The 25,038-nt window shown below is 42.7% G+C and overlaps 1 protein-coding gene across 1 annotated transcript in view; it reads left to right on the top strand.

Moving 5' to 3' along the window:
* MDGA1 (MAM domain containing glycosylphosphatidylinositol anchor 1) overlaps positions 1-25,038 on the top strand; it is a 369,996-nt gene that overhangs the window by 21,939 nt on the left and 323,019 nt on the right. The window contains exon 2 of the mRNA XM_085858359.1: positions 21,921-22,115. Within this exon, the coding sequence (XP_085714485.1) occupies positions 21,921-22,115 (195 nt within the window). The remainder of the gene's footprint in view (positions 1-21,920; positions 22,116-25,038) is intronic.

The raw sequence follows: 25,038 nt of genomic DNA, 5'->3' as shown, positions 1-25,038 counted from the left end.
CCCCAACCAAGCCACCATCGACCCCAACCAAGCCCCCATGACTCGCACGTTCCGCTACGCTGGCCATAACACACACGTTATGCGATCGTTGACACACGTCGACACACGTTACTTGTAAGTTACTCATCAGTCGAAACACGTCGAGGTAATGTTTTGCGTACCCGAAACTTATTTCTAACAAATGAGTAACGTTTTTAAGCACGCTATACGAACGTTGTTCACACTTCGCCACGTTACTTGAAAAAGACGTAGACGTATTTGACGTCTTCAGGACGACCACAGAACTTACTGAACGCGTTTCTAACTTGCAGATACCGTATAATGGTGATTTGGCAGCGTTTCGGGGAATTGGTATCTAAAAAGGGGCTTCGCAGGAGGAACCCATCTTTTTTTAGACTTCGTGGTGAGTAACTGGCCATGTCATTCTGAGAGATGGAGGATACGGCAAGGCTGAGACGACAATACCTACTTGACCTCCAACATCAACATAACCTCATCGAGTTGACACTGCACCAGTTGCGTGCCAATAGAGCCGGGAGAAGAAGACGTGAACGGAGAAGTAACTGGGTCAGACCATGGATCGGGAGGCGACGCCATTACGGCATATATGACCAGCTCATGGTGGAACTCCGGAACGAGGACCATGCATCCTTCGTCATCTTCCTGCGAATGCCCCCAGTGATGTTCGACGAGCTGCTAGCCAGAGTGGGTCCAAGGATAACCAAGCAGTACACCTTCTACAGGGATCCGCTTGAGCCTGGCATGAGGCTGGCACTGAGCCTGCTGCTGTTGGTGCCGTGACTGCAGTGCTGTGGAAGCGATTTAACTCGTTCAATGGAAACTATTTCAATTGCCGAGCACCAGCGTCCAAAAACAATAGGTGAGTGACAGGCATTTATTAACCTCCGCCATCGAAGATCGGAGGTTACTGTTTTCACCCCTTTCTGTTTGTTTGTTTGTTTGTGAACAGTATTACGGAAAAACTCCTCGACGGATTTCGATGAAACTTGGTGGGGGGATTAGGTATGGTCCAAGGATCAAGCCATTCGATTTTGGACTTTGTCCAAAATCCAATATGGTCGCTATGGCGGCCATTTTGAAAAAATATTTGAATTTTTTTTTTTGCATTTCTACATGTTTTAAGTGATTTCCAACCCCCCCACCCCTCCCCCCCAAAAAAAAATTGTTGGAGAAAAAATTTTTGCAACTTTTTTTTCAACAAAATTTCGATTTTTTTTTTTATTTTTATTTTTTATTTTTGCACTTCTTCATGTTCTCAGTGATTTCCAACAAAAAACATGCCAAAATTATAATTGCGGCTGATTTTGGAACTTCAGGTGGATATACCCACGTAAAATCAATTTCTGTCTCAAGGAATCTGTTATGACGAATGAATTGAGTATGTAAAAGGGAAAGTTGCAAACTATAACTCTGTGAGCACTGTTGACGTCAAATTGAATGAATAGGATATCAGGTTCACTTGAGTGACCTAGCAGTATTGGCGGCGCTGGTTTTGCACTCTACTGAGTGCCCCCCTCTAGTTAAAAGTGAAGTTGCAGCCGATGAATAGAAAACCTCACGATACGCTGCCACGCTATGCATACGTTAGACTATCGTTGGGCATAGGTTGTGGACGCCGAAAACGCGCTAATCAATCGTTGGTATAACTTATCCATAAGTTATCGAAGCCGTCTGTGTTCATTACTCGTACATTATGCATTTGTCTAAGTCGTTTTGAATACTTCAAAAACTGAAACAAAAAAAAGTTCATCGTGGGAATGAGAGAAAAAAAAAATTAGCCGAAAAGAACATCGAACAATGGTGTAAAGTAGTCTCCTATTCGTGGACGCAACGAGGATCCATCATCACCCACACCCTTCCCAATCACGCTCACCTACTACTACTACTACTACTACTACTACTGCTACTACTACTACTACTACTACTACTACTCAACATGGAGTCTGGAACACTGACGGGTGCCTCCTGTGAAGCCCATTTGTATATACCAATTCCCCTGAACGCTGCCAAATCGCCATTATACGGTAGATGTAAGTTAGAAACACGTTCAGTAAGTTCTGTGGTCGTCCGGAAGATGTCAATCAAATTCGTCTACATACGACAATGTGCGTTTGAGATACGTTACACATAGGTTCAAAGCACGCTACTCATAGGTTCAAAGCACGTTGCTCATCTATCTATAATTCCAGGTGTGTGTGGTGTGTGTGGTGTGTGTGGTGTGTGTGTGTGACCACTGTTTCTCGACAACCACTGGTCCGATCTCATTGAAACTTGCCAGAAATATTGCTGGGGACCTGAGGATGTGCCTTTTCAAGGTTTGATATTAATCGGACAAGTGCTTCCCAAGTTATGGCCATTTATTTACCAAACCAATGACAGGACACGTTGCTGCGTTGGCGTGGCCGATGGGGAAAGGGCGCCATTTAGTTACCAATGACAGGACACGTTGTTGCGTGGGCGTGGCCGATGGGGAAGGGAAGCTCAGCCGCTCTCCCCATTACGGGTTACAACATACGAGCTTCTGGATAATGATGACTTCGTGTATTCTAATAATTTCTCAATTTCTTATGCGCATTTATAGATAAACACAATGCCCCAAGTTGTGATCGTTTTCATATAAGACGGTGCATAAATTTCGGTAACATCAGGGTGCTGGTATGCTCCGAACCAGGAAATAAAATTTTTTTCTCTCTCTTCTCTTCTCTTTTTGTTTTTCCTTGCCACGACATTGCGAAAAGGTAAAATACGTTGGCGCTCATTGAATGATTGGGTATTAAAACTAAATTGCGAATAATCGTAACTGCGAATAATATGCGAACTTCCGGGCCACGCATGTACAGGCACGCAAGAGCCAAGAAACGGCCTGTGTGGTTGTTGTTTGTTGCTCGCGGTTTGAATATTTATTTATTTATTATTATTATTATTATTTTTTTTTTTTTTACAGGCACGTACTAGTAGGTTAAAAATTAAGTTTCGGGTATGCTAAACATTACCTCGACATGTTTCGACTTATGAGTAACTTACAAGTAACGTGTGTCCGACGTGTGACAATGATCGCGGAGCGTGCATATAACTTATGCCAGCGTATGCGGAACTTGTGAGCCATACGTTGAGTACGTCGTAAAATTTTCAGCATGCTTGAAATTTTACGACGTACTAGACGTACCACGGAACATGACTGCGTACTTCATTGTTTTTCAGCGTGTTCCTGATGTATACACAACTTACCCATACCGTATTCGACGTGTGCCAGCGTTTTAGACACATTTTTCATAGGTTGGCAGATGCTGACTAAATCGTCAAGGTGTGACTGCGGTGTTGACTCTTCCAATTTTCAGGCGGTTATGATTTAAATCGGCGTGCGGAAGCTTTTTCACAGGCTCCGCCACGAGTTTGTCAGCGATACGTGCAGCGCGCTATGCCTAAGTTAAACTATTGTTGGGCATAGGTTGTGAACGCCAACAGGCTAAACATTCGCTGGTATAAGTTATCTATAAGACAACGAAACGTTCTGTGCTCGTTACTAATATGTTATGCATACGACCAACACGTTATGAATACGACCAAAACTTTAAATAAAACCTCAAAACTTCAGCGTACGCCAACGTTTTACATACATTTTTATACGTTGCCATTGCTGGCTAAAACGTCAAGGTGTGACAGTGCCTTTTAGAAATCAAGCTCCACCCCCTGATAAGACAGGCAAAAGACATAAGTTATACCTGTTGTAAGATTTCTTTCCACAATTAGTGCCCCCAATTGTTAATGGTACCTCAGAGATTCTTAGACCTCGAGGAGTACTAAACCACCATTTAAGTTTTTTTTTTTTCCTTTGGTTTTTCTGCTAATGTCCGAACTGTATCTTAGAGCTGGCTCGGACATTTGGAATGACATTTTCCATCGACAATGGGAATAAAAAGTATTTTGACCTTGTCCTAAGATCAAAATATGGGGGATATTTTGACCTTCACCTAATTTGTATGTTGACAATTTGACCTTAACCTAATTTTAAGGTCATGACCTAATTATAGACCTTTTTTCATTGTTATCTTGCCAAAACAAAGTTTTTGCAAGATATTTTAGTCAGCTTGTATGTTTTTTTTTATTATTTTTTTTTTTTTTGTTTGTTTGTTTGTTTGTCTGTAATCACGTATAAAAAAAAATTCTGCAGAGCACAGTTATCATTGGAAATTTTTGTAACTTCTCATATCAGAGGCCTATAGAGGTCCCTTTCAGTGCACAAAATTTTGAAGGTCAAGGTCAAAGGTCAAGGTCACTTTGTTGCAAATCAGGGGAGTCGACGAAACCCTTATTTTTTGAGTAATTTTGATCGGATCGTCTTAAAACTTCATGGGAATATAGTTCATGGTCTGACGCTCAGCTGATTAATTTTTGGTGGTGATTGGCCTTGACCTTCATGGTTAGCACCTGAGGTCAAACATATTTGACCCCAAGGTCAAATTTTCAAGTTTTAGGAACCATATCGTGTAGTACCTCAAATTGAACACCTCGATGAGTGCTTTCTAGATATGTCAAGCTTGAGACATTATGACGTCATTTGGTGACGTTATGAGGCAAAAGCATATTTTTCATGGTTACTCTGTAGAACGATTCTCATCGGAATCTCTCGTAGGCAGATATTCCTCAAGGAGTCGCTCCTGGTGGATAGCAGCTCTGTTCACCTCAGTGTGACCTTAAAGAAGTCACACGTGGTCACCTTTTGGCAAGATACGGGTCACCCTGTGGGTGACATTGGTTTATTTTTTTTTTACATTCTTCTCTCCAGGTTTTAAAGACAGCCATTCCACCAACTCAGATCGTCCCCAATCCAAAACCATGATCTTTTCTGCCCTTGTTAACCCAACTCAAATCCCTCCTCCTTCCAATTTTCCAGTTTTCCCTCCTTGGAGTTTCCTTCTATTTGCATCTTCTCCACCCCACGCATCCTCTGTGTCCATCTTGTCCACCCCATCTATGTGTGTTTTGTGTCCTGTTTTTGTCCGTGACGTCATGATCCCTTCTTTGTACTAGCTCTTCAACGAACCTCGACAAAATATACAACAAATTGCAAAAAAAACAAAAAAAAACAACACTTTTTTGTCCTATTGGAATCACATTTCCCTCACTAAATAGCTTATATATTAAGGTGCATTTACGCTTAACTTACATCATACTCCTCTGGGTTAAAGGTCAAGGTCAAATTGCACTCTGAAAAGAAAACGCTTTTTTTTTTGGTCATTGCTCAATTTTGCCAATGCGGGAATCTCAAAGACCACTTGGACTTCGACCACTTCGCTTGGTTCTTGCCTCATAATAGTGTACCTTCACTGAAGTTGTGCACCTGATATTTGATAAATATCCTTGACCTACTTTTTTCAGATTGTGACCACAGTAACAAAAAATACCTTTTTGATCAGTTCAGGTCAAGTTATGGAGCATGCTCTGGGGCAGCGCGTCGCTGCATCCACTTTCTGTCGGTATTCCAGGGGCCTCCGTCTGGCCATGCCCAGGCACATGCCTGGCTGATCCCCATCTCCTTGAGATGCTGATCAACCTGCTGCAACCACGAGGAACTTAGTCGGCCCATTGGCCTCCTCGACTCACGAAGCTCCCTCGCTGAGAGAATCTGGTGATCAGGATCAGCATCAGGAAAATGCGCCACATGTCCATACAGTCCATATAGCTCACTGACTAAGCAGGTAACAAATCTCATTTGAGTCTCTCTCAGCAACCGCTCGTTGGACACAAAGTTTGACCAGCGATAGCCAAGGATTCTCCGAGGAGACCTTGTACCAAAGGAATCAAGTCTCCATCTCAGATCCCTGGTCAGAGTCCAAGTCTCACATCCATAGAGCTAGACTGGAAGCACCAAGGACCTGAAGACTCAGACTTTCGTCCTCCTGCAGAGGCACCAACAGCACCACACCCCATGATCCAGTGAATCCATGATTCCCCAGGCCTGACCCAGACATCTATTGACCTCTGGCTCACAGCCAGCACAGACATGAATATCACTGCCAAGGCAAGGGAATATCTCCTTGACTTCAACATCCTCACCACAAACAGGTACGGACAAGATAGCAGCATCCAATATGTCATTGAAAGCCTGGATCTTAGTTTTCACCCAGGAAACCCGTAATCGTAGCAGCTCCGACTCGTTCAGCACCTCTCCCGAAGGATGTCCGGAGTCTCTGCAAAGATGACTGCATCATCTGTGAAATCAATGTCAGAGATCTTGACATTCCCAAACGATGCACCGCAGCTTGATCTCTCTGACAGTCCTCTGCACAATCCAGTCCATACAAGTGCTGAATAGTGTGGGAGCCAGTACATACGCCTGACAAACTCCAGTAATAACTGGAAATAAGTCTGAGATGGTATCACCACATCTCACAGCACTCTCAGTGCCAGAGTATAGTTCAGACAGATTGATCAGTTTTGCTGGCACCCCACGAATATCGAGAATCCTCCAGAGGGCATCCCGATTCACTGAATTGAACACTTTGCAGAGATCAACATAGGCTGCAAGCAGCCCCTGCCGAAATTCTCATCTGCATTCTATGAGGACCCGTTGAGGTCAATTGTTGACCTCTTTGATGTAAAGCCTGACTGCTATGGGTGATGGTGCTCAAGAAGATGGTGGCGAACCCTATCAAGAATTATCCAAGCGAAGACCTTGTCCAGCATTGAGAGTAGCGTCACCCCTCGGTAGTTGTTGCAGTCCTGGTGATCACCCTTCTCTTTGCAGTGAGGGACAACGAGGCCCTTCTTCCAGTCAGCTGGGATGATGCCTGTGTTCCAAACAGAGCGCAGAACTGCAAGCAACGACACACTTACAGCATTTCCACCAACCTTGAGAAGTTTTGCATGGATGCCAAAGATCCCAGGTGCATTACCCCATTTCCAACGGTTCACCACAGTCTGTGTTTCCACAAAAGAAGGTGGATCACAGTTGATTGGAGGATCAACAAAAGGGTAGCAACACCCTGACATCCAACTCAACAGCTGGTGGGTCAGTCTGGTACAGCCGCTCAAAGTAACCGACCTAGCAGGCCTTCACTTCAGACTCCTCTGTCAAGAGCCTACCACCCTCTGCTCTAACTGCAGTACACCAAGGGACGGTCTTGGAGGAACACAATTCATAAATTCCTCTTTAAGCAGGATGAGGATCACTTGACCACAGGTGATGCTCTATCCCCTCACAGATTTACAAGGAAATTATGCGCAGGAGGAGGCCATTTGGCCCATCATGCTTGCGCCACACCATTACCAGATTTTTAATAAATCTGCAATAACCCTTCCCTTCATGTGCAGTCTTTCTGCTGCTGGTTACATCATTGGCTAGGGGCGCGGAAATGCCGTTGATGCAGTGCCAATATTACCAGTACACTGGTATTGATTTTGCCGACCTCGGAAGGATGACAGGTGGAGTCAACCCCCTGGTGTTAATTCAGCGGAAAACAGGGCTTAAACTTCGGACCCTAGGATCCCAAGCCACCACCCTAACCGTGAAGCCCACACCAGGTGATGTGTGAGATTCCTCACACATAAGCCTCCTTATCCACCCTCAGCACATGTACAGTTTTACAGCTCAGCTCTGCCATTGACTGCGACTGGTCAATGGTATCCAGTGTCCCTTGAGAGACAAAATTCTTCCTCACCCTTCAATGAGTTTCAAGACATCCACTGGCAACATGAAGGATGGTGGTCTTGAAGGCACTCCACAATTCTTCAGGATTCCCAAAAGCACCCAGATCCCCCAATTCCCCACTCAGCCTGTTTGCAAACTCTTCAGCTACCCTCTCATCCTTGAGCTTGCCAACATCCAGCCTAGGCTGGGATGATAACATTCTCCTGGATTTGAGCTGCAACTTCAGAGTTGCTACAACAAGCCTGTGGTCGTTATTGAGGAACTGAGCACTCCGGTAGACCCTGCATTTCTAGGTCATCCTCCAGTGACCATCACCGAGCACATGGTCAATCTCCTTGGTCACACCACCAGCGTTGGAATACCAAGTCCAGTGATGAGCCTGTGGGCACTGAAACCGTGAACTAGCCACCTTAAGTCTAAGGCTTCTTGCAAAACTTGGTGCTATTCTGGTTCACAGTTCCAGACCCATGAGGACCAACACATGTCTCATAACCATCCCTTTCAGTTCCAGTCGATGCATTGAAATCCCCCAAAACTGGAAGAGTCTCGCCTGGGGCACTGATGGACCACAGACTCTAGCGCTGCAGAGAATGCGTCCTTCACAGTGAAATCACTCGTCTCAGTTGGAGCTATACAAAGACCAGGAAAACAACACCCAAGGAGCGAAAAATCCTTTGTCTCATAATATGCTCGTTGATCGATGTTACCTCAATTATCATTGGAGTCAGCTTATTGGACACAGCTACAGCAACTCCTTGGGCATGGTAACCATCAGTACGACCAGACCAACAGTAGGTGTAACCACCCACCAGGATCTCGCCACTATCCGGTCTCTGAACCTCAGAGTGCTGCAATACTGATGTTAAAACGCTTGAGCTCAGATGACAACAAAGACAGATGATCATCCTCTCTTAGAGATGGGACATTCCAGGCACCCACCCGAAGGGACTGCCTCAGGTTAACCCAAGGAGACCTCCGTCTGGTGGACGACACCTCAGCAACACTCCATCACACACCACCGCAATCTGACGCTGGAGGTTTACCCCATGGTTTTCCTCCTATCATCAAGGAATGGGGATCCCAAAGGCTTTGCCCCAATGAGCTGCCCTGTAGAGGGCAGCAGCACAGGAGGTACTGACATGGAGTGGGTTTTCAGGTTTCCTTACATTTTTGGGTTTTTCAGAACGAAGTGTTTTACGGTGGCTGGAGTGCAAATCCTGCCACCAACCTCCTAAAAATAATAGTAACCCAACTGCAGGAGGATGTCCGCACACACACAGTTGGGCACTAGAAATGGATGGCCGTTGGCTCACAAGGAGCTCCTCTGCCCTTTGACAGGTTTTGTTTTTTTTATCCTGCTGGATGTCCATATCTATACACCCTCCTCACCATAAAACTTGGTGGGGGAGATGGTTTCGTCACTGACAAACCCACCAGGAACAGATTAACACAGGTTTACATGGTACCTGCAGCAAGTCACATATCTAATCTGGCTTGACCTGACAAATGAAACTACCAAAATAGAGAACTTCTTCTTCTTCTTCTTCTTCTTCTTCTTCTTCTTCTTCTTCTTCTTCTTCTTCTTCTTCTTCTTCTTCTTCTCCTTCTTCTTCTCCTTCTCCTTCTTCTTCTTCTCCTTCTTCTTCTTCTCCTTCTTCTTCTCCTTCTTCTTCTTCTTCTCCTTCTTCTTCTTCTCCTTCTTCTTCTTCTCCTTCTTCTTCTTCTCCTTCTTCTTCTTCTCCTTCTTCTCCTTCTTCTCCTTCTTCTTCTCCTTCTTCTTCTCCTTCTTCTTCTTCTTCTTCTCCTTCTTCTCCTTCTTCTTCTCCTTCTTCTCCTTCTTCTCCTTCTTCTCCTTCTTCTCCTTCTCCTTCTCCTTCTCCTTCTTCTCCTTCTCCTTCTCCTTCTTCTTCTCCTTCTTCTTCTCCTTCTTCTTCTCCTTCTTCTTCTCCTTCTTCTTCTCCTCCTCCTCCTCCTCCACAGCGTATCATCCGTATGATCCGCATAGTGATTTGGCACATGTTTTACGCCGGATGCCCTTCCTGACGCAACTCTGGTCGCCTCTTACGGCACAGGGATTTGGTGCACCTATTTTAACCGGGGTATACACCGGCCCAGTACACTGGTACTCATTTCGCCGACCTCGGAAGGATGACAGGCTGAGTCAACAGCCTGGTGTATTAATTCAGTGGCCCAACGGGGATTGAACTCAGGACCTTTTGGATCCCAAGCCGCTGCCCTAACCACTTCGCCAACACCATGCTAAAATAGAGAAATGAATATCAGTGCCATATGAAACTACAAGAAGCTGGTTCATAGTCTCAGCACCCTTCTGATGAAACTACCAAAATATAGAATCACTACTCACCTTTACTCTTTTATTCCTCTTTTTTTTCCCGCTTCGAGAACAAACGCCCACACTCTCTTCAATCCAACTCTTCCCTCCAGGTCTGTGTCCATCTTGTTTACCCTGTGTACCCCACCCCATCCCTCTTCCTTCCACAGATCTCTTAATATCTCCCTCCCTCTCCCTCTCTGTTTTGTGCTTCCCTCTCCTGCCTCCCCCCTCCCCCCACTTTCTTGTCTCCTGCTCACTTTGTTATATGTTCTGTGTGTTAGCTCTTATATGAGCCTCAATATTGTATACAAAAAAAGTTGTCCCTGTCACACTCCCAACCTGTCCACCAAATTTCATCCCAAACTATGCATCACTTTTTGAGATATCCTGCTCGCAGACAAACAGATGAAAAATGACTCGTAGAGTGACACTTGTCAAAACAGCACAAAGTTGATCAGCACTCGGTAGAGCACGTATCTCTGCCAGGTGGAACAGTTCACGTTTTGTATCCCACTGTGTTCGATCTGAACCAAAATCTAATCCACTTGTTCTTGTCACCGAACCAACTCATCCACCTTGTTTTGTCAAAACTTGTCCATAACTTTTTCAATTATAATGACATATATTATTTTTATTTATATATATATTTATATATATATATATATTTTTTTTTAATATATTTATTTATATATGTTAGGGCGAAGAATATTGATCAATTTTAGAAATTAGATCTGTGTTGAACGTTTGACATTAAAATTAATTGGTGGTTGAATTCCTTTACCTGACATGCAAATGCTTTTCAAACTTCAAGTCAATCGTATGCAAATTGAGGATTTTAGAAAGTGATCCTAAGTTGTTGACCATTTGTCCTATGTTGACCTTTTGGCATGTGCTGACCTCAAAAATAATTGGTGGTTGTATTCAGTGAGCTGAGATGAAAATCCTGTTCAAATTTCAAGTGAATCGGTTGAATTTGGCTTATGTTGACCTTTCGACCTTTGTTGACCTCATAATAATTGGTTGGTTGAATTCAGTAAGCTGAAATGCAAATGCCCTTCAAATTTCAAGGCAATCAGATGAAAATTAACAATTTTAGAAATGTGGCCCATGTTGACATTTTGGTCTCTGTTGACCCATTGTCTGCTATTAACCTCAAAAATAATAGGTGATTGAATTCAGTGATCTGATTTGTAAATCCTTTTCAAATTTGAAATCAATTGCCTTTTCAAATTTGAAGTCTATCACTTTAAAATTGAGGATTTTTAGAAAATTTGGCCCAAATTGGCATTTTGGCCTATTTTGAATTTTTTGCCAATGTTTAAGTAAAAATTAATAGGTGGTTGAATTCAGTGACCTGATTTGTAAATCCTTTTCAAATTTGAAGTCAATCGGATTAAAATTGAGGATTTTTGAAAATTTGGTCTATGTTGACCTCAAAATTAATAGCTCGATGAATTCAGCGGCCTCATCTGCAAATGGTCTTAAAATTTCAAGTCAATCGAACGAAAATTGACAGTTTTAGAAAATTTTAAGAATTTGGCCTATTTGGGTTGACCTTATTGCCTGTGTTGACCTTTTGACCTATGATAACCTCAAAAGTAATAGCTGGTTGAATTTACTAACTTGATATGCAAATCCTGTTCAAATTTCAAGTCAATCGGATGAAATTTGAGGATTTTAGAAAATTTGGCTCAAATTGGCCTTTGTCGACCGAATTTTACGAAGCATCAATGCGAGACCATCATAGGGTCGGTGACATTAATCTCTGAAATTTCAGATCATCGGTTGAGCGGTTTGGGCTGGAGGTGAGCGGACAGACAAAAACATGCAAACAAACAAATGGAGGGGATCAACATGCTTGTCAAAAAATATATATTTTTTGACCAGTAATAAATGAAAAATCTCTCATTGAGTGACAACTTGGAAAAACAACACAAAGTAGAATGCCACTTGGTAGTGCGCATTTCTCTGCCAGGTTGAACAGTTCATGTTTTGTATCCACTGATGGGCTGGATCCGAACTAAAATCCAATCCGCTTGTTCTCGTCACCTCTCCAACTCATCCATCTTGTTTTGTAATAACTCGTCCACAACTTTTTGAGATATGGTGATATATTTAGTTTTTGGCCCTATCTATGAATTTTCAAAATTAATCCCGTGTTGACCTTTTGACCCTAAAGTTAATTGGCAGTTGAATTCAGTGATGAAAATTGAGGATTTTAGAAAATTTGGCCTATGAAGACCGAAATGCAACTCCCAATTAACACAGGCCTGGCTTTCGACGCCATGTTCAGGGCACTGGACGATTGACAGAAAGCAGCCATTTGCTGGAACAACCGAGCGAAAATGTGAAGCGCTTGCAAAACATCAACAGGCAATTATCACCTCTTTGTTCAGCCCAATATGAATAAGAGCCAGTTAGTGTTCAGAGAGCTGCTGACCGTGGTGTCGAACGTCAATGGAAAAAGGTGGATGTCAAACGTCAACGAAAGAAAGGAGGGTGTCGAATGTCAATGGAAAAAGTTGGTCCTGAGGTAAATGATCCGAGACCACAGTCATGTTTGACTGTCAGAATAAACTGTTCAGAAATAGCCCATGGTGTGTTTAATCACTCAAATATCCTGTAAGTCCAATGTGAAAATGATAACCAAAATAAAATGTGTGAATAATTCGTGTATTTCCAAGCCAATGTGTCTTGATGGAAAGGGAATATAATGAATCTCCATTGGGCTAACGGTTGTCTATCACATGCACGAATGATGAACATCACTCATGCAGAAATGAAAACTGACGTAAAATCATATGTTATGAACATGTCATAAAGAGGAAAAGGTTATCCCATAAGAAAGAAGGGGAACCTGTTCTCTACCCTTCTCCATCGCATCAAAGAGTTAGAATCCCACCAGACAAGGGGATGGGTCTATTCTAAGCATGCCTTTATGGAAATAACTGTCTGAGGACCTTCATGTTGTGTGCATTACTCGGATCCGATGATGAAATCTACAACAATATCATGGTTGTGAACAGCTGTCTTGAAGCCCTGGATGGAAGAATGACATAGCAGAGAAGAGAAGAAGCCCTGGATGGAAGAGTGAGCACATCCTATTGCACAGGGTGTTGTGAAGGACGGAAGAATGGAAGATCGCCATGTCCAGTGCAAAGAGTGCTGCGAATGGTGAATGGATGTGAGTGGATTGTTCCATCGAACTTGCTGCTTCCATTGACTCTGCTTGAGTTTGACGCTCACCTGGGGTTTGTTATCTTGCCAAAACGAAGTTTTTGCAAGATATGTTAGTCAGCTTCTATGTTTTTTTTTGTTTGTTTGTTTGTTTGTCTGTAATCATGTATAAAAAAATTCTGCAGAGCACAGTTATCATTGGAAATTTTTGTAACCGCATATCAGAGGCCTATAGAGGTCCCTTTCAATGCACAAAATTTTGAAGGTCAAAGGTCAAGGTCACTGTCGCAAATCAGGGGAGTCGACGAAACCCTTATTTTTTGAGTAATTTTGATCGGATCGTTTTCAAACTTCATGGGAATATAGTTCATGGTCTGGCGCTCAGCTGATTAATTTTTGGTGGCGATTGGCCTTGACCTTCATGGTTAGCGCCTCAGGTCAAACATATTTGACCCCAAGGTCAAATTTTCAAGTTTTAGGAACCATATCGTGTAGTACCTAAAATTGAACACCTCGATGAGTGCTTTCTAGATATGTCAAGCTTGAGACATTATGACGTCATTTGGTGACGTTATGAGGCAAAAGCATATTTTTCATGGTTACTCTGTAGAACGATTCTCATCGGAATCTCTCGTAGGCAGATATTCCTCAAGGAGTCGCTCCTGGTGGATAGCAGCTCTGTTCACCTCAGTGTGACCTTAAAGAAGTCACACGTGGTCACCTTTTGGCAAGATGCGGGTCACCCTGTGGGTGACATTGGTTTATTTTTTTTGATCCAAAACTGTCTAACTCAGATTGCAGAAGATGTTTGACAAGCCAGACATGGCAACGGGGCGTATCGAAGCGTCACCAATAACACTGAACAACAAAAATTTTTTACTGGAGATGTGTAAAGTGATTTAGACTAATTTGGGTACGCTGATTTCAAAAATCATAACCGTTTTGCTGTATCACGTCAGGATTTTCAGTAACAGAAATATTCCCATTGCCTAGAAGTCAGGATTTCAATGAAATTTACAAAAATTCATTTATTCATTTATTTCATCATGAATGCTTCAAAATTATAGAAATTACAGAAAAACTCCACTAGAATGTAATTAAAAATGCTTTAGGCATTTGGCTTTGCGTTTGTGCTGCTCTGTGTCAGTTTCACGATGCAGGAACCAGCAGAAATCGCCCATCATGTTCGGGTTGTGCCGCCCTTGGTAACGCGTCTCCATGAGTGAAATCTCTTGGTGGAATCGCTCGCCGTGCTCGTCCGAGACTGCTTCCAAGTTGTCAGGGAAGAAGTTCAGGTGTTGGTGTAGGAAATGGATTTTCAAGGACATCCTGGAGCCAAGTTTCCTGAAGGACTCCAGCAGCTGCTGCACTATTTCTTCATAGTTGTCCGTGCGCTCGTTCCCCAAGAAGTTGTCCGTCACAGCTTTGAAGCTCCTCCACGCTGCCAGCTCTTTGGGGTTTAGAGTTGTCGGAAAAGTTTCGTCCTTCATAATCTGTCGGATTTGCGGTCCAACAAAGACACCAGCCTTGATCTTGGCCTCCGACAAGGTGTTGCCAAACTTTTCCTTGAGGTATGTTGTGCATAACAGCGATGCTTGTGCAGCAGAAATAACAATCATCATGATGATTCTGCGGCTCACGCCATATCATGGGCACCGCAAATGGCATGCTCGCGTGCTTGCCCACCAACCACCGAGTCAAGGTTGTGTGACAGCTTGTGCAGCAGATATAAAAACCCACGCCCATTCAGATCCATTGCCCGTACAAAACTTTTCATCAAGCCGAGCTTTATGTGGAGTGGTGGAAGGAAAACCTTGGCTGGGTCGACAAGGGCGACATGCTTCACGTTGTGTCGACCAGGTACATGCTCTTTTCGCTCTTCCCAATCTTTCTTCGTCCAGTGATTCTTGTCGTCTCTGCTATCCCAGAGACAAAGGAAGCACATGTAACAATAGCGCCACCACTTTCAAGTCTCCGCAGATGTGCCAGTTGAAGTCATTGTACTTGATGGAATCAAGCAGCTGCCGCATAGTCTCATAGGTCTCTGTCATGCCGAACGCGTGAGCCAGTGGGACTGATGGTTTCTCGTTGCCATTGTGGAGCAAAACAGCCTTCAAGCTGTTCTTCCCCGAGTCGATGAAGAGGCACCAGTCTGCAGGATCGTGATCACACCCAAGTTCTTTCAACAGACCGTTGATGTCACTGCAGAATGTCATCGTGTCTTCCATCTCAAAGAACTCAGCCGTGTCTCTGTGACGTGCTCTGAACAAGGATATCTTGGTGTTAGGTTCAAGTAGATTCCACTGCTGCAGCCTTGATCCAAGCAGCTCTGCCTTCGCCTTTGACAGCGAGAGATCTCTTACAAGATCATTTAAGTCTCCCTGGTTCAGAAGGTGTGATTCTTGAGTGTCGGGTTCAAAAGGTTCATCGTCACCATCCTCTTCACCACTGCTTACAGCTATGTTCTGATCAGCTGGAGGTGTTGGAACGGGGTTCTCGTCATCATGAGGCACAGGTTTACGAGCAGAGACGCAGTCAGCGTACTTGATGTGTCCTTTATTCTTCTTGTTGAAGCCGGCGATGCTTGTGCAGCAGAAATAACAATCATCATGATGATTCTGCGGCTCACGCCATATCATGGGCACCGCAAATGGCATGCTCGCGCGCTTGCCCACCAACCACTGAGTCAAGGTTGTGTGACAGCTTGTGCAGCAGATGTGTGGTGCCCAGCTCTGTTCTTGGTCCCCCACCTTACACCCGAAGTAGTGAAAGTAGGCGGCCTTCATTTTCACTGCTGCAGATATACTTCGCTGTTGATCTTTTTTGGTATACCGACCACAGACATAACAGAAGTTGTCAGGATGATTGGTACAGGAACGCCTACTCATCTTTATCTGAAAGAAAGAAATATAACACAAGTTAACAACAATTGTACGAAATAGACATGTTAAAGACATATGTAAATTTCATTGAAATCCTGACTTCGAGGCAATGGGAATATTTCTGTTCCTGAAAATCCTGACGTGATACAGCAAAACGGTTATGATTTTTGAAATCAGCGTACCCAAATTAGTCTTAATCACTTTACACATCTCCAGTAAAAAAATTTTTGAAATTTGTTGTTCAGTGTAATTGGATCAACTACAAGTGCACAAGTGGCAATGTCATTGACTGAATATACAGCCACCAGGGAAACTGGATTTCCATTCAGTTAACCTGCTGCAGATGTGGAGACGCTGGAAGGAGGGGTTGGAACTGCATTTGGACCTTGCGATGAACGATCAGTCTGAAGAGAGGAAGGAAAAGTTTATTCTCTACTTGATTGGCACAGAAGGTAAGGATATCTACAGCACCATCTCATTCGACACAGCTGAAGGTGAGCGCACTGTGGTTGAACTCCTGCAAGCTTTTGATGCCCATTGCCACCCATGCACCAATGAGACGGTGGAGCGTTATCGACTGTTCACTATAGACCAAGAGAGTGCTAAGAAAATTGAAAAATATGTGACAGAACTGCAAATCTGGGCAGGAATCTGTAATTTTGGAACACTTTGGGAATCACTAATTCATGATCGCATCATCTGTAGCATTAATGATTCTATGCAGCGTGAACGTTTACTCCGAGAGGCATATTGACTTGGCTAAGTGCACATAGCTATGTCGTGTTACGGAATTGTCGAAGGTGCGCATTCGAGCTATTGAAGTCTCGCCTACATCAACAGTGCTTGCAGTCCAATGCAGGTCGGGAGCCAGACCTAAGACAATTGTGTACAGACCTGATCGGAAGATTTTGGATATGCCGATGACTTCAACACCTACTGCGTCACTGAAGCTAAAGCAGGATCATAATTTGTGGGATGCCTGCATGTTTTGTGGTCAGGTACATCCTCGTGGGCCACACAATTGTCCCACTTATGGACAGCGTTGTCACAATTGCTCTGTGTTGAACCCTTTCAGTTCAGTCTGTAAGCGTGCCCAACAAAGATCTGTCCATGTCATTCATATTGATAACGATTCTGCTGAGCATTGGAGTCCAGTTTCAGATATTTTAATGGTCATGTTATTGCTAGAGATCTCGAACACCATGGAACAAGTCAATGCTGTACTGACACCCTACCCTAAGTGGATCTTCACAGATATGGACATCCATGGCAACTTGGTAAGCTTCTAGGTTGATAGTAGGGCGACGTGCGATATTTTACCAACCAAGCACCTGTGTGGGCTAAGTTACGAGGTCGAGGCAACTGATCATGCACTGTCATTCCACAACAAAACTAGTGCAAAGCCCTTGGGTCGCTGTTGTGTGAAGCTGACTAACCAAAAGAACAGCAGACGCTACCGTGTTGAGTTTGTCATCATGGGGGAATGACTGTATGCCACTGCTGGAAAGCAGAGCCGCATTGCAGATGCAGTTTATTGCTATTCAACCAGAGAATATCTACCACCTTGTGGATGTTCCATCTCCGGATTGCCAACCTGAGCAGCATGTAAGGTACCGCTGTTACTTGAAGATGTGAAGTCTGGAACAGCAATAATGACTGCCACTGAATGGTTGGTGACTCAGCTGAGAAATACCACAATTGGGCATTTTTTCCTCTGATCTTGCATATACGATGTATTGCCGAGATAGCTGCATCACTTTCTTTCTCAAATGCATGGCCTGAGAGTTCCAGTACCATGAAAACCATCAAAAGCAAACTTTGAAACAGGTTGACTGGCTCACTGTTGCAAGCCATTCTTCATATGTGCATTAATGGTCCAGCACCTGATTCTGCAGAATGTCAAGCTATTGTCAAAGCTGCTATGCTAATGCATTCATAGTTGGAAAAAAATTCGAAGGAAGCTGCCAACAAAATCTCACATTCAAGTGAACCAAGTTTGTAGTGCAGGACATACCAATGAAGGATTTTGCATTGAGAATGTCAAACTTCTCCATGGAGGGGATGGGGGAATGCTCCCTAACCCTCCTTTATGTCTGTGGCACTCACAGACCTTTCCATCGGTGGTAATTCTAGACCTCTTCAAATTATTTTGAAGCATGCTACAAAATTTATTGGTGAAAAGCCAAGGCTATTCCTCGCTACACTCGGTGATAAAAGTCAGCCACATTTTTTTTTCAAATTGGCCATCGACTCAAATATTGAATGAGAGCTCTGCCAAAGTTTATTTATGTAAATTGCTATAATAAACTTTGTTTTAAACTATTGTCAAAGCTGTGTTTAGTCTCAGAGTGCAAAATGCACAGCATGGTCATAAAAATCCCAGGACCGATGTTTTGCCCTTTTGGGCTTATCACCTGTAGATAATTGTGTGTTGATTTGAACGAAAGTTTTGCTTATTCAATGATGTGCAAGTTTAATAAAAAATATTATGTTTATATGATCTTTGATTTGCATTTTTCTTCATTATTTTATTCCTCTCTTCTCCCATCCATGGAACCATCTTCCAGAGGCTGTTCTGTGTCACTATTCCCTTCAAGGCTTCAAGCAAGCGGTTCACCACCATTTTGTCATCCCCAATTCTGATCCACAATCTTTATTTACTCTAATTAACCTTTCCACATCCAACCATCTTACTCGTTTCAGGGTTTAATTCCTCCCCTCACTCCTCTCCTCTTTTCCTGTTTGTTCATTCCAATGACATGTTGTCTCATCGTCAATTCTACCTTGTCTTGCTCCTGCAAAGAAAAAAAAATGTGTTGAGTTGTACACAATTCGGACCATTTACTGCTTTATGGGTCAATGAACGTTTAAAGGTTTTCGAGGTGATGTCTACACTTCATGGAATGCTATCATGCCAAATAAAGGGAGAGCTAATCAAGTTGTTGAAAAAAAATTAAACTTATTTTGCATCACCTGCTCCACCAACAAGTGGTAACTATTTGCTCAAATGACAGTCCTGTTATAAAAACGAACCAAAGCAGAAAAAAAAACAGCAATAAACTTTTCACATAACTTCTTGAAGGAAATATACTATGTACTTTTTTGACCTCTCCTAGAAAATAAACATTTACATCAATATAACTTTGAACTACACAAAGGAAAATTTCGATTGTAATTATAATAATTGGTTTTATTGCACTTGATAATCATAGAAATGTAACAATCAGAAAATGTCATTCACTTTTAACCAATTAAAATTGGTGTCTTCCATTGAAAAATGTTGTAAGAATGTTAGCATCAGAAAGCTAAAATAAATACATAAATGCTACAGTGCCACCATGTGTCCGTCACAATACACTGTAGCAAAAGGAGATTGTTGCCATGGAAACGCTAACTGCATTCCATTGTGTACTATCACCTCCTCGTGATCCGCATTTTGCTGCACTGGATCGTCGTCAGTCAAATGCAGCACGTCGCTGTGGGATAGCAACAGTGCCGCTGATGCAGTGTCCCCTGCAAGTTAAAGCAGACTGTATTGGGTTAATTAGCAAGTAAATATTAACCTTCTGTAGAATGTGAATTTGAAAACTTTCTAACTGCTAATCTTTAGTATTATAACGTTGGTGCAGAATTAACTTTGCCAGTTTAAAAGTGGCTTAGGCCTCTTCCCTAATCCACTGATTGGCACCTAAATGTGTCCCTCAGGGCTATTCTGTGACCTTAAAGGCAAGTGGAGAGCTTGGCCGTTGTCTCCTGCTCTTCTCTCTAGCCTTTCCAGATTTGAACCCATAACTGCCCTACGTCCCTTCCATACCCACCCTGGAACCTTTTTAACACTCACTGACCATCTGCCCCCTTTTCTGCATGCCACGCACTGTGGTGTGTCTGTGTTTTGTTGTTCACCTGTTTCCCTGCATCCCTCTGTCAGTCTCTTGACCCTTTACCCTCAGTCCGTCAACTCTTCAAGAAGCTTTGTTTTGAAAATGTGGATCCTCCCAACAATGAAAGAATTGTGGGATTTGGAGAATGGTGACTGACAGCCACATTATAGTAGAATAAAAATAAATTTACATGTTCATTGTCCTTGCACTGCCAAGAAGGCACCAAGGTGTGAACTTTAAGTATGAATATATTTCCTACAATATGTAAATATGTTTGAATGTTAAGCTTGAACTTGTCATCTGTGTTTTTTTTTTTCAATCCCCACACCCAATTGCCCTTCCTCCCCCTCCCATGGATTATTTTTTTTTAATTAAAAAGTGTCCCACCTCTCCCATCCCACCCATGGTGTGAAGGGTAGTTAGTGTCTTGTCTCTTTCTCTTCCACTTCCTTTTCTCACTTGTGCCCTCTTCCCATTACCTCCCCATCTCTTTCCTTCTATCTGTCCACCACCACCGGCACTTACTTCACTCGTTAGCACTAACCCTGATGTAACGCAGTTGAGATGGGCTCAATTTCCTTTTCCTGTGGTTCATTAACTGTGTAACTATGTAGCTAACGATGGAACACAAGACTATTGTAGATGTGATGAAATTCATGGAGATCAGGGAAGAGATACTGTATTTTCTGAGTGCAGTTCGGTGAGCATGACCATGTGGGTAGTAAGGAGAATATGAGTGGTTATGGAAGAATAATACAGAGTGCAAAAACTACTGGTGCATTTCTCTTTTCTACAGACACAGAAAAATCGTTCATATTGTACAATGGGATCAAAAAAAAAAATTGGGAAATTTCAATGTGAGTTGTGACAGTCGTTCCCTACCATGTTAGTTTTGATTAAACATGGTAGGATATCCAGAAAAACCTAAGTCTCTGTCATCGAGCTAATAAAGACCAATGATTCTGTGGCAGGTACACCTTGAAGAGCATGCCGTTGTGTATGCAGCAGACTTTGCAATTCGTTTCTAATGTTTTGTGACATTCTTTTTCACACTCAATTTGTTAAACCTTTCAAAACTACCTGGGGGAGTCGTGAGGTTGTTTGGGGGTGGGGGGGTGCATAATTCCTCTGGTGCATAATTCATTGGTGTACTCAGAAATAACTTGAAAGCTAAAAAAAAAAAATTCTCACCATAGACCCCACCTTTGTTTACATTCATCTATTGGCTGGCTGATGCCTGGCCAATTGATGGCTTTTATTTTCATTATTGATTCATAAATTGGTATCTGAAACGGTGACATCAGTGATTTAAACTGTATTTTTATATTCAAACATGGATTGGCTCCATTTGAAAAGTAGTTTCCAGAACAAAGCTAGCGGGAGGTTCTGAATCATGGAGCATGTAGTCCTTTAGAAGATATTGTTACGTGGAAGGGGGTCCACAGCTAGATTGTGATTAAGAATAGCATGGACCATGTGACCACATAGGTTAGATTACTATTGTATCAAATAAGTTGTCAGAATACGTCGTCTTGTAAAATGTGCACGGAAGAGGCATTGTGTCAATTATAAAGCAGATAAAGTGAGTTTGTTGTGTAAAACCTCCTGTTTTCGAGCACGGTCGGGTGAGGACCTCGGCACAAAGCACAACTGGAAAGTGCATTAGCAGCACAAACTGTTTGGCTGGTGCACTGCACGCCATGGTGGCGTTGGCTGCAGAGCCTTGAAGAAGTGGTGTAAGATTTTTTTAATTATTTATTTATTGGGGCTGTCCCGTGGGGTGGGACGGTCTGGAAGATGGTGAGCCCACAGCCATGGGCTGCCATTAATAGTGACCCGCCCTGAATGAAGGCTCTCCACTATACGTGGCAGCTGGGGTTGGAATTGGACCTTTGGATAGGCAGCATCCCTCTCCTCTTTTTGTTTGATCACCTCTCCTCATTGCCATACCTCTTTGTTTTGTCATTGTGCAGAGCAGGAGTACTGCGCTGAAAACAAGGATGCGGCCTCTCAATCCCTCGCATGCATCTTGGCGACCTCATTGCCATCCACCAGCCCTGTGCCACACCAGCCCTTTGCAACACCAGCCTGCACAGGCCAAACCTGACACAAAAGCAGCTCGCGCCTTGCTCAAGCCCTTGCTCGTTACCATTGTTGAGCGAGTCCCGGTATTAGCATTTGATGCCATAGTTTATTTCTTTTCATTGTACATAAATAAGTGTGTGCACCTTGTGACATGTGTGTCCTTTAAGTGCCTGTCCTATCCCGTTTATTTATTATAGTGTCTTGTCTTCCCTGATCCCCATATTCTTTTAATCAACCCATTTCAATTATGAGACATTTTCCCACCTTTTGCCTCCCACACATTGCACCGCCAAATTCGGTCTTCGTTCATTTGAGTGATCCTTGGGGAATCTCAGTGCAAGATTGAATGCAGTAAACTATAAAACCAGTTTCGGTCCTTCACAGGGAATCCCCACCCCGGCTCAGAGAAGTCTGTATTAGCGGACACCTCTGATGCGGCAAAGTTGAGCCAAGTGTCCTTCATTTTTCATATGCAGCATAATGCGAGTTTGCTGGGAATGCAGCTGTGCTGCTGATGCAGTGCACCCTGTAGGTGAGAGCAGGAATTTGTCATGTTTTTTTCAGACTGCCTGCGATAGTTTGGCAACTCTTCAAGAAGGACACCTTGGAATCTTTAATGTCCAGCAGCGAGTACTGGCAGACAGGGTGCACAGTTTGACATCCATCCAAGGGATGGCAGGCACACATTAATGAATCGCCCTGTTGTGAAACACCAGGATAACAGTTTCGAGCTAAATCGAGATTCAAGCACAGGCAAGACAGTGCGTCTAGATATCCTGTCTGCCATGTAGATATTGCAGATCCTATGGTACTTCTTTCAATGGGCAGATTCTCACTTTTTTTTTCTTGCAAATTGGTTGCCATATAGTTATTTTAATATTTTTAATTTTTTTAGGTAAACATGACAAAATTGTGGTCCACCACATTATACATATTTGACAACGTATTACATATTAAACTAGAAGGGCACTTGGTAAAGCGCATACCTCCGCCACATAATGCCTAATCCATGAGAACATATCAGGCCCATTACATTTTTGAAATATCATGCTATACAGTACTATATTGTTTTTGGTCCTATCTCTCAATGGTGAAGAATCACTTTAAAAATTAAATTATTCTTGTATCCCGATCCAGATTCGGATCTTCGCCAAAATCGAATCAATTCGTCCTTGTGATACACCCAACCTGTCCAAGTTTCATCCGAATTCATCCACAACTTTTTGAGATATCATGCTATATATCGTTTTTGGCCCGATCTCTCAATAGTGAAGAATCACTTTAAAAATTCTAGTAGTCTGATCCGGATCCAGATCTTCACCAAAATATAATCAGTTCGTCCTTGTCACACATCGAACCTGTCCACAAAATTTCATCCAGATCCATCCACAACTTTTTGAGATATCCTGTACACAAACAAACAGAAAGACAAAGTGGTGAAAACATAACCTCCTTCACCTTCAGTGGCAGAGGTAACTAGAAGGGCACTCAGTAGAGTGCATACCTCCACCACATAATGCCTGATCCACGAAAACATATCGGGCCCAATATATTTTTGAAATATCATGCGATACAGTACTATATCATTTTTGGCCCTATCTCTCAATGTGGAAGAATCACTTTGAAAATTAAATAATACTCGTATCCAGATCTGGATTTGGATATTTACCAAAATCGAATCATTTCTTCCTTGTCATACACCCAACCTGTCCACCAAGTTTTGTCCGAATCCGTCCACAACTTTTTGAGATATCATGCTACATGCCGTTGACGGCCCGATCTCTCGAGGGTGAAGAATTATCAGATCCGGTTTATCAAAAAATTATCAGATCCGGATCTGGATCCGGATCTTCACCAAAATCGAATCAATTCTTCCTTGTCACACATACAACATGTCCACCAAGTTTCATATGAATCCGTCCTCAACTTTTTGAGATATCCTCTACACAAACAAACAAACAGAGAGAAAGGGGTGAAAACATAACCTCCTTCACCTTCGGTGGCAGAGGTAATAATTAATTATTATGTCCTGCTCCAATCACAGTGGGACTTTGACAGAACGTCTTGAAGCTGATGTGTTGTTGCCCAATAATCTCCTCTTGAAGATGGTTCCACACAGGGATGGTGACTGACTGGGAATATGCCAAATGAGTGTTGTCACACTGACAGAGGTACCAGTGGCCTGACTTTGTGCTTCCTGTCAGTCACTGAACAGTGTATCTATTCATGCATACTCTGGCTACTCTGAGTTATCCTCACTGAGATTTGGAGGAGATAACATGGATCGAATCAGCTCGGGTGCCTCCCCTGTGTAAATAAAAACATGTATTTGATAAAACGACTTCCAATTCAATTACAATACTTTTGTTAATACCTTGATCATTTAAACTAGGTATGCTTAGAGATTGTTTCATACGAAGTGCATTTTTCAAACTTTAATAAAGTTTTTGCAGTTTTTACTTTTCAATTGTATTTATTTATTTGGTTTGCCATGTGTAGAATTTTCTCGTACTTTCCTATTTATTTTTCTCCATTCCTCACTGGCGTATCTGATGGTATCTTTCACAATAATTGGTCTTGACCTGTTTACCTTGGTCAGTTTCTAAATTCCCTGAATGCGTTGGCCACAATATTTTGTTGGAAATTTTCCACAATGGTGGTTCAAAGAATCTTTATGATTGGTTAGCCTCCAACATATTAGACTGGATCATGTCTGTGTTTATTACACAAATCGCAGAGATGGAGTAAGTTGCGCAAATACAATACGGAACTTTTCAATATGATTAAATACGCTCCAGAATGCTTTTGCGCCCATGCACAGAAACCCCGAGTAACGACGGCCATTGGGGCACATTAAAATATTTTTTGCATGTGAGATAATGATTGTTTGCTAAAATAGCTCACAAAGCTTCTAAAAGAGGTTGAAAACACTTGGGAAGTACCTGTGAGAAAGGGATGTGCCTCTATACAACAAAATAGTTGAAGAACTCTCTCAGCTCACCAACA

This window comes from Eptatretus burgeri, chromosome 15, assembly GCF_056783735.1.
Source record: "Eptatretus burgeri isolate ZD-2024b chromosome 15, Ebu_testis_v1, whole genome shotgun sequence".
NCBI classification, from domain to species: domain Eukaryota; kingdom Metazoa; phylum Chordata; class Myxini; order Myxiniformes; family Myxinidae; genus Eptatretus; species Eptatretus burgeri.
The sequence above is the reverse complement of the archived record's forward strand: the minus strand, read 5'-3'. Positions and strand labels throughout refer to the sequence as shown.